This window comes from Perissodus microlepis, chromosome 22, assembly GCF_051167445.1.
Source record: "Perissodus microlepis isolate ML-2025 ecotype Zambia chromosome 22, ASM5116744v1, whole genome shotgun sequence".
NCBI lineage: Eukaryota > Metazoa > Chordata > Actinopteri > Cichliformes > Cichlidae > Perissodus > Perissodus microlepis.
The window spans coordinates 23,000,389-23,011,245 of NC_140481.1; the positions used below are offsets into that span (position 1 = coordinate 23,000,389).

General features: G+C 41.3%; 1 protein-coding gene across 2 annotated transcripts; it reads right to left on the bottom strand.

Moving 5' to 3' along the window:
- On the bottom strand, nt 1-9,573 carry csnk2b (casein kinase 2, beta polypeptide). Of its 2 annotated transcripts, none has more exons than XM_084919430.1 (7): nt 9,442-9,573; nt 8,711-8,792; nt 7,273-7,375; nt 6,543-6,658; nt 4,896-4,971; nt 4,293-4,482; nt 1-2,172 (listed from the first exon to the last, which is right to left on the bottom strand). In XM_084919430.1, the coding sequence occupies exons 2-7, from the start codon at nt 8,780-8,782 to the stop codon at nt 2,082-2,084; spliced, it is 648 nt and encodes a 215-aa protein (XP_084775556.1). In that variant the 5' UTR covers nt 8,783-8,792; nt 9,442-9,573; the 3' UTR covers nt 1-2,081. The 2 variants fall into 2 exon arrangements, with proteins under 2 accessions (XP_084775556.1, XP_084775555.1); XM_084919429.1 differs by lacking the exon at nt 9,442-9,573 and adding an exon at nt 9,267-9,379.
- Nucleotides 9,574-10,857: the final 1,284 nt, after the last annotated feature.

Here is a 10,857-nt window from a genome sequence, read left to right on the forward strand (position 1 = left end):
TATGAAAAGAAAATAGAAGTTTATTGAGAATTCTGAATCCTGCTCACCCGTCCACAGTAGCAGAAAGAATACAACAACACAGACAAACAATTAGTTAAAATCTGGACACATAAATACGTTTCTCTTGTATCATGAAATCCAAAAGCAAAAATCTATCGCAGTCATACCAACATAAGACAGGAGTGGAGGGAGCGCCGCCGAGTGTGTGCCCCCACTGTTTAGGAGACGCCACCTGCCTCCGAGCCCAAACATAAACAAGAAAAGAAAGACGGTGCTGTGGTGGAGTGAGCTGAACTTCTGAGGCCCAGGCAGTTTGAGATGAGAAGACTGATATCTCATGTTCATGTTAAATCTAAAGCTACAGACAGGAGGAGATGACTAGCTAAGCTCTTCCGAGACTACGAATCCCTAGCTTGGCTCTGTTTGGCAGCAACAAATCCACCTTTGGGCATCTAGTTTGTTAAACAATGTAAACAGAATTTGGCCTTTTTAAACCTCTCATCAGCACCTTGTGATACATCAGCTCTGCATGAAAAAAAAGCATCCTTTAGCATTATTACTACTCTCTTCGTGGCAAAATGTGTTCAAAAAGTGCGCCGTTGTTTACTGACTTAGTTGTGTGTGTGTCTAATGAGGCTTATTCAGACTTTATGAAATGAGAGTAACATTATAATTCAATGCCAGTACAGGTGAGCAGTCTGAAGAGGAATTACGTGAAACTTTACCTGCAAACTGAAAAATATATACCATCTAAATACTGTTGTGTCTTTTACTTGACCCTTTTGAAAGCCTGAATAAGAGCTCATTTGAAGTAACACACTGGTATCAGCACACTGGAGGTCACACTTCACACTGCTAGTCATTATTCTTCTGGTTTTTGTTCTGATTGAAACAAACTTAAGCTCGCACGTAACGTCTGTTTATTAAGGTGCAAACTGCTCGTCGTGGTGAAAACCTGGAACTCCATTGGACTTTACATGGGTTGAAACTGGCACACAACCGCACACTTAACGAGGATTTATATAATCTGAGCAGACTCAGCTTTGTTGCTGATCTGTAACCACTAGAACAGAGCCAGGATACCTGCTTCCTTATTGAGTTTAAGCTAACCGTCTGCCAGTATTTGCTTCATATTTACCATAAAAGCATGAGCGATATCGATCTTCTCATCTATAATCGCTGCCAGAAAGCAAATTTCCACACTATCCAGAATATTCGGCTGTTTCTGTATCAGAGATGAAGCTACACGGGAGGGAGGGGTGGGTGACAGTACAAACCTGCTTCTGCAGGACGTGATGGGTAGAGGAGGGTGTTGTTGTTTGACACACGCACAGACAGCTGGAGAAAAGACACCAACTTGTTACAATTATCTGACGATTCATAAATTGTCTCATTTGACCTATTTCTATTTCATCTCCTCTAACCATGGAAAGAAAGAGAAAAATCAGACACTCGAAAGGACAGAAACAGCTCGGGTGTTTCTCTCTACTTTAAAGCAAATTTAACAACGATGGGCCAAATTTTACAAATCAAAAAAGGGAGGGGGAAATAAAACTGTCTCTGCGAGTGCCAGCCTCCATCGGGGTTAGGTGGGACTAACGGTGGAGACGAGGCATCGAATGACGGAAGGTTTTACCACCACCTTTACCAAACTGTGCCAAATACACAAAGACACTGATCGTACTCTGGTGTCATCCACCGACGACATAACTCCCTCCTCTGTGCTCACAATGCGATTGAACAGAGCCCCCGCCCCCCCGCCATGTTCGGCTTCCTCTTAGCTTGCCTTCTGTTTTTGGCACGGAGGAGTTTGGTAAGGAACGTCTGAAAACCAAATGTGTGTTTGTCTTTAAGATCATGGCTGTGCGTTTTTTCTCTCGCTCACACTCAAAGGGAAAAAAAAAGAAAAAAAGGAAAAGATCTTTTCATTTGCCCTAATCTAAACCAAAATAATACAGTCTTCTTCAGGGTGAGGAGGGGGCACATGAAGAGCTTTGAAAAATGCAGGTGACCCCTCTCCATCCTATAATAACTCTTTCCTCTCTGGCTTCTCTCTCTCTCCCCCCTCAGTCCTGGGCGCTCTAGCGGATAGCCTTGACGGGGCTCTTGAAGCTTGAGGCGGCTTGCAGCTGCAGCTGGTAGGCCATCGGGTGGATCTTGAACCCATAAAGCCTGAAGAGGAAGAAGAAGAAAAAGATGATGACAATGTTTAGACTGATCAGTCATGCATTTGCTTTAAAGGGAGACAGCGCTGACATTTGATGACAAACATCACACCACCCTGACTGTGTTCTATGTAATACAAACAGACATCACAGCGTATTGACACAGGATCCAGGAAAGGATGTGCAATCCTTGCCATATAGTCAGCCTGTGCATGCAAGTACATTTGAAATAAAATAAAAACAAACATTATACTTGTGCAAATATTAACTTGATGAGTATTTTTGTGACTAATGACCAACAGCAGGGAGAACAAGAACTAACGTCAGAAGGCGACAGTTATATATGCATAGACTGCAAAGCTGACCTGGATGCAACTCACTGCTTCAGATTTCATAACTGCAGCTACACGGAGGGCTGGATTCTTTGTGGTGGTGGTGGTGGTGGTGGTGGTGGTGGTGGGGGGGGTTGTTTGTTTTTGGGGATATTTGATAAATCAAATGAAATGTATGTCCAGTTTCGAGCACTAGGGACTAGCTCAGGGATGTCAAACTTATTTTACGTCGTGGGCCACATACAGCCCACTCTGAACTTAAATGGACATTTACATATTTAATCCCTGAGATTTCTTTAAAATATTTTAATAATGCCATGTTTAATGCAATGCAATTCTGAAAAACAAAAGTAATTTCTACAATAGAGTAAAGTAAAGTAAAATTCTATGCACTTGTTTTAAAGCTGTCCAGTGGGCCAGATTGGAATCTTTGCTAGGCCAATTCTGTCCCACAGGTCTTATTTTTGAGACCGCTAGGCTGGCTGGTTAGAGGAACTGATGGATTTAAACAAAACAACTCAATATGAGAGCCCTGAAGTCAGGCTGTGTGACGTTCACAGCAAGTCGGGCGGCAGCGCAGAGGACCGTAACACAAATAGGAAGAGTAAGCAAACATGTCAAAGTCACCGCCTGACTTCATAGCTCAAATAACCAGCTGTGTGTGTCTGAACCGGCAACCTTCCGATTACAAGGCAAACTCCCAACTCTTTAGCCACGATCGCCCTATATATATATATAATATCACAAAAAGCAGCACAAGAACATAGAAACGGGCTGCAGTCTCCACAGCAGAAGGGACAACATATTCTTCTTAACACTGCACCCTGGTTACGGTAAACAGTACAACATGCAGACAATGGTCTCCAAGGGCAGGCACAGGATTAGTGGACAACCACGCTAATCTGCTGCTAATCCACCAAGAGATGCAGCAGGTATTCACAAACACAGAGAGACTAAACATTTTCTGCATTAACCACACCCACACACACCTAATTTCTATAGAAACAAACAGGAACATACATTTCCAGTGTTGTCCATCTGGGATGGCATCCCATACGACCGATAACGAGCTGCTGTGTTTTATGCACGCACAGGCAAATAGTCAGAGCTAGATAATATGTTGTTAGCATGGAAGTGAGTGAAGGCAAAAGCTCGGTAATGTAAACCATGAGGGAAATCAAACCAAAGAAACAGTTGGAACAACAAACCTAATGAGCCAACGACAGAAAAACAGCTAAAGCTAAAGCTAATGAGAGACACAAGGCAGCAGGCTCAGTACGAGCCTCAGTATGAGCAAAGAATCAAAGCAATTACTGAAAAAATTATGAAAAAGAAAAAAGGATGCTGTCTTATCTGGTGAAGTTATAAACATGAAAGAAGTAACAGATATTTGTTTTGTTCAGTAAATCTGGTGCACTGTTATTGTTCTTTGAAAGAAAATCTTTATCAGCTGCTCACACTGAGAAAAATCTGAATTGTCAGAGAAAACTGCAATGGGGGCATCTCTAGTGTTTATATTAACCCATATTATTGTGCAGTTCTGAACTTCACATATTTTGGGCCCTGACACTTTAAAATTAAAATAATAACAATAATAATAATAAAGCGTGTATTTAAAACACTAAAAACTGAAAGAAGCTAAGCCAATATCACTATGGAAACTAAGAAAAAGCAGAACTAAAATGAAAACAAAATCAAAATAATCAGTTACAAATTTACAACAAATCTGCCTACAACCATCAGCAGGAGGTGGATTTAGTGCTCAGAGTCTTTACAGCTGAATATCAACGCTAACCTTGGAACAAACTGGTTGGCAGGCCTCTTGGGCCTGTACTCGGGATGAACCATGAACAGCATGTGGGGGAACCCGGTGCCAAAATAAGCTCCATCTGTGTGGTGATGCCTGGAGGACTTGGGTGTGTAGACATCCATACATTTGGGGCAGTACAGCTTCACCATGGCCTCTCCTGGGATGTCTGACAGGCCTGTGAGAAGTGTGGAAGAGGAAAAAACCCATTTAAGTATGAGATCAAGACACCAGAGATAATTGGCAAACAATACCTTGTGGATCAAAGTTATCCCCACCTGCAGGAAAATCTAAATTCAATAAAACCTAACAGCATTTGTTTTGTACTGATTGGCACAGCCAGCCAGATACAGCTGCTGTGCCTTTTAATCACAGATTTAAAAACCAAACAAGCAAACAAAAACAAATTTCCCCAAAACTAAATATCACACCCATGAAGAGTTCCTGACTGACTTCACTGCATCGAGGAGAGACATGCAAGGCAGGGAAGAGCAAACTTTTAGTCACTCGTGAAAGCTGTCTGCCACCTTGTGGTAATCCTTGGGTAACTGTTTAACGCATGCATGAGGGCATTCACATCAGTTTACTCACCAATAGGAAGCATAGGCTGATTCTCACAATAGACCCGGGGGCAGTAGCCAAAGTCTCCCTGCTGATACTTCTCCAGCTGAGCAAGCAGAAATGAGCCCAATAAAGAGTTAATATATGAACAGAAGGTAGCTCCACATCTCATTTTAAACTGAACGTTTAAAGGCTGCTCCGCAATCCTGGGGTAATTCATATCCTGCTGTGTGGAAAACAACATTTGAACCTGAGGAAATGACTGAAATTAATGGGTGACTGTGCTAAAGATTAAAAAAAAAAGCAAGCAGACAATATTGAATGGACTCTTGTTTGCCATTTTGGATGCGTTGCACTATAGGATCAGGTGATTCAGGCTTCGTCACAGAAACTAGAGACCGATCGTGAGTGGAAAAATTTGTATTCTCCGACTTTTTGTGGTTAGCTGATGGCAGTTGTAGGGAAAATGATTGATCAAGTCCCAGAGACGCAAATCTGTCACTAAAGAAAAACATCCATTCCCCCCATCTATTTGGTAAAAACTTCCCGGCGTTGCTAGCATGCTGCTGCAGTTCGAGTTGTACGGAAACAGTGAAAATGGTGACGCAAACTGGAAAAGGGGAAGGGTTGCCTTTAAAGTAAAAGCTTTATTCTATGTTTCAAAAAGGAAAAACTTTTACCTTAAAACGCGAACCTTCTCCACCTCTATTTGGCTTCACACTTTTTCTTACAGTTCAGTAAATATTTACACACAAACATGGAAAACTACAGGTAATCGTGGCAATCACACCTCCTTTACAATGAATTTCACCCAGCTAGAGTCAGAAACCTCCAGGAACTACTGACAACCATTTAGGCAAAATGTGCACATGACAAACTTTAATAAAGCAGTTTTTCCACATTAACATCTTGATGATTTCAATCAGGCTGGAACATTTTCCACAGTTGTGCTTTTTCACATGTAGCCCACAGCAGGAAACAGTCTGCTTTAGAGGCATCTGCACCACAAGGACCTGTCTGCATGGAGCACAATGGCCTCTACTAGGAAGTTAACACACTGGACTAGCAGTATTGCTGTTCTCACACTGGTGTAGCATGAAACCATGTGAACTTTGCACAGGAGAGCTGTGCAAATTTTGTGTTTTGTTTTCCTATGCACATGTTGTTGTTGTCAGTTTGTCGAACATGGTCGTAAAAGTGTCATTTTGCATTTTGAACACATTTAATCATGTTTTCCTAAATAAAGTAGACGATAATGACTAATAAACAGGAAAGAATACGCCGTTATGACAGTGTGGAGGAGGAAAAGAATAAAGAAAACACGGTCTTTACTTTTTATATCAGCACCATAGGAAGCAGATGAATGATTTGTTTTCAGCAGTAAAAAGCAGTGAAGCTGAAAGAAGACAGACAGCTTTTCATGTCCACTTTTATCTTCCTCTGAGGGATGAACCCACCCTCTGCTGCCACACTGGACATTATTTCAGTCAGGACTTTATAGCTGGGAGAGCTGTTCTCCCCCCCCACCCCCACACAAGATTATAATTTAAGTACAACTATCCTGATTACCATGTATGAGACATTCACATCTCAACAACACTTTACTCCATTACGAGTGGAGTAAAATCTGACTCAAACAACATGTAGAGACAGAACTGGTGGATTTTTGGCACCTACCATCTGTGCAATGCCTCGGTTAGTGAGGATGTAGCGTGCATGGATGAGGCCGTACAGCATCTCAGCAGCCTGCTCAATCAGGTCGCTCTGGTTGGGATTGTCCTCAAGCTCCTCATCTAAAGAAATCAGAAACAGGGAAACTACTCACGCTTTTGACAGTTGGAAAAAAATAAATTTATCAAAGGAAAAGGAAACGCTGGGAATAAAACAGAGAGACTGGGACACATTATGGTTTTCTAAAGGTGCTCCAGCAATAAAAGAGTATGAAACAAAGATGTTCTGAGCAAGTTTGAAAAGAGAGAGGAAACCTGCACAAAGCACCTCAAATCAAAAGAAAGCCGAGATCAAATGTCCCCTCTCATTATTTGTTAATGACAGAAGGAACACATTAAAAGCTCAGGAGATGTCACAGACATGAAACACTCGCAGCTCTTTTAGTCTTACTTCCTGATGTCTGCTGCAGATGGGAGGTGATAAACAGTAATACTTCTGCATACAGACAACAAACAATAAAGCGACTTTCCACTCGCCACAGAAGGCAGCTCCTCATGTTTTGTTTGGCAGATTTTTAGGCCAGATTGGTGATACAACCCCAGAGGGGTTTGTGTCTCCTTCCGGGATCAAACTGGGGATCTTTTGCTTGTTTGGCAAATGTGTCACATAAGCAAACACTGACATACCTTATTTACTTAAAACTGAGAACAATGAGTCAGGAATGCAACATACAGACCTGGTTCAAGGTCCAGGATCATGTCTAGAGCCTGGCGGTAGTGTGGAACCTGCTCATTGAGCCCAGTTAGGTTGAATTTGTCCTGGATGTAGTCTTCATCCACCTGTCGTTGGAGAAACCACAAATCAGACTCATTTGAGGAATCAAGTAGCTGTGAGAACAGAACTCCCTGAAAGTTGATTCTGTTCATCTGATCGTAGCGTTTTCAGCAGGAAAAATATTTTAACAATCCTCAAAATGACTTGTTCAGTTTGAAACAGATCCTCCGATTTCTTCATGAAGCTGGATGTGTGATAAAACATTTCTCCAACTGACAACGCTCCTCGTGAACAGAAATTACTTTCTGGGATTTCCTTACCTGGGTGATTGAGGATCCATCAAGACAGGAGTATGAACTGTTTAACCCTTACAGTGACTGACCCAGACGTTTTTTGCTAATTTATTACTATTACTGTGTTATTGATATTTTTAACTTTTTCATAGTTTTTTGTTTTTACACATTTTAGCATTTCTGCACAAAATATTTGAATTATTACACATCTACACACAAGATGTGTACTCTAACTCCAGAAATGCACACGTAGGATGTTGCCTTTCTCCAGTTTAGAAACTGCTGGGAGAAAACCCAACTGTACACCAGGTAGCAGTAATAAATTTGATAAGCAGGAGTTTTTTGAAGGTCTCCATCACTTTATTCTAAAGAAATCTGTGAATTTTTCCTCTTTTGGTAACAGAAATGTTATTTCATTTTCTCATTCTGGCTGCTTTCTTTAGGTGAATCATCAGTCTGCATCTCATCCTATCCCTAACATCCTCCTCATTCACACCATCCCTCTGCATGTCCTCCTTCAAAACATCCATGAACTTGCTCTGTGGTCTTCCTCTTTTCCTCCTGCCTGCCAGCTACATCTTCAACATCCTTTGTCCAGCATATCCACTATCCCTCCTCCGCACGTGTCTAAACCATCTCAGCATCACCTGTCTCACTTTGTTCCCACACCACTCAATCTGAGCCCTCCCTGATATAGCACATTTAAAACCAAAGGCACACCAAAGTGCTTCACAACAAGGTTAAAACATAAGATATAAGATAAAAGGCTATATATAACAGAATACAAACAACCCCAAAAAGTACAGACAAAATAAGAAATAAAACATTAGAGCATAGTTTAGAAGATAGAATTACTGGGTATTCATAAATATAAAGGTGGTGGGTATTTATAGAGTGGAATATTGGTGAAGATAAATAACATAAGGGTAAAATACAGGGGATGTGCACTAGCTAATTTCTATCCCTGTCCATCCTTGCTCTTTTTCGTGATAATCTTAGCAACTGCTACTCGGCCACTACTCTGTCTCCAAACCATGCATGGCCTTATATCACAAATAACCCCTGACACTCATGTGTTGTAAAAATATGTCCACCTTGGTTCCTCACCTCACAGAAAAACTCATTCCCCCGCAGCCCACAGAACCAGGAGATCCATGAAACCTCTTCTGAACTGCTCATCTCTGAAGACCTGAAAAACGAAACAGTAAATTATGAGTGGGGAAAAAGCCAACATTCAACAGCTTCATATTACAGTAGCTAGGTCTGGTTTAACGCGGCACAAAAAGAAGCTGTTCATCTGGTGTGAGCACCTGATTAGCATTGATGCTAACCCCTGAAAAATAATGGGCTATTTCTTGTTTTTTCGATAACGCTATGAATGCAACACTAAGCGTTCACTCACTAAATAACAGATTTAAACGATACTTTCGCCCAACAGGACTGTTTGTTAGTCATTTATTAACCTTTTCTTGTGAAAAGATCATAAAAGTATATCAGTAACAGTCGCTGCTCAAGATCTGTAAAGGCTAAGCCAGCTAGCAGGCATTACCTTCTCCCTGTCGTTAGGGTAACTTTTAAAGTTTGCTTTATCACATTTAGCGCAGATTTTCTGTCAAAAACACGTCTAATGAATAACAAATCAATGGGCTAAATCCGGCCTTACATGTATGCTGTAGTCCTGCGTGCCGGGTAACGTTAGCATGCTAAGTTAAAACCAGATGAGCGTCAATATGGCGCCTGGTACGACACCAGGCCCCGGAGCGGAGGTCTGCCGTGGCTCTTCTGCCTCTGCACTCAAACGGCTCAACGGACTGATATGCGTAACAATGCTAACTTACCCGGCTTTCAGCTTTAACAATCCCGAAGAAATCAACAGATCAACAATTTAGCAATCTCACGGGTGTAAATAAGATGGACACCACCTCCCAGTTCACCCCGTAGGTTACGCTCTTCCTCTTCCTCCGGTCTGCCGTCGGAAGGTTCAAGACTTATTGGTGCTGCCGCTCACTGTTCAGTCCCGGTACTGCATGTTCGTGAAAAGGCTGTTTGGTAGCCCTCTTTTCCATCCTGTCTCGCTTTTTACAATAATAATTTATAAAAGTATATAAAATATGACCCGTTCAAAGTTTTTTTCTGATAACCATCTACTAATGAATACATCAACTTCCATATTATTCTCATCCCTATCCCTAGAATTCTCCTTTGACATTACATCCATGAATTGCTGTTGTCTTGCTCCTCCTGCATATGTCCAAACCATCTCAGCCTTTCCTCTCTTTGTCTCCACACCCCTCCAACCTGATCGGTCTCTCTCATGTACGTACTCATTTCTGAACTTATTGTCACTCCCAATGAAGTAATAACTAAACATTAAAATGTTTGTCATGAAACTTGGACCTAGAAATTTTAAAGAAAGCACAATTAAAATTTACAAATAAATGTTTTCTTCTGGATAACCATTGTTTGTATTATGGCTTAAAAGTGAGTTTGAATCATAGTAAATATAAAGAAAAAGGAAAAAGGAAAAAAAAGCTTCAACTTCAGATGATTGTTCTTTCAAATCATTCATTAACCACCATCAAAAATAATCTCATGTCGAGATAAAAGTATAAGTAACCTGCACCTTGTACATTTATCTCAACAAGAGCCGTTCATGTACAGTTATTAAACTGAATTAAAGTGGAGCTACTGTCCTGACGTTCAGCTTATTTTATGCTGGGCCTTAGTGTAGCCTGTGAGTTCATCCTGATTGGCTGCCCCTCATAAGCAGAAATTTTAAACAGCATGTAGGTGTGACTTTTGTACTCTGAGCCAGAGCTGTGGAAAGCTTAGGCTCTCTCTGACATCATACAGAACCATGAATATACCATGAATAGAACCCCCCCCAAAAAAAATAAATAAATAAAATAAAATAAAATAAAACAAAAAGAAAAACAATTGGACATGTTGTATTTAGAATAGTCTGACTGCGGAAACAAATCGGTCGCTTTTGATCCCTCCACTAAAAGAAAATCAAAAGTTCAGGACAAAATATTCTCATTTCACTAAAATCCTCCAGGAGGAGCAGAGACTCCTGTGAACTGCGGCCGGATGAGCTAAAAATGGACCCGACGCCGCTTTTAGCGATGTGGAGGACGTGCTTCTGAGACGCTCCGTGGCACATCTTGTGTAATTAAAAGCAGCTCTGTGTACTCCTGTGGTGGAGCCTGAGGTTTTCTCTCGGGGATTGCTTTCACATACGCAGACCTCACGAT

Excerpts from the sequence above, each read along its gene's own strand:
- csnk2b (XM_084919429.1), bottom strand. Across the intron at positions 7,376-8,710 it reads GGAATGAGTTTTTCTGTGAG|GTGGATGAAGACTACATCCA; the intron begins GTGAGGAACCAA and ends CTCCAACGACAG. Across the intron at positions 2,173-4,292 it reads GCCAACCAGTTTGTTCCAAG|GCTTTATGGGTTCAAGATCC; the intron begins GTTAGCGTTGAT and ends CTTCCTCTTCAG.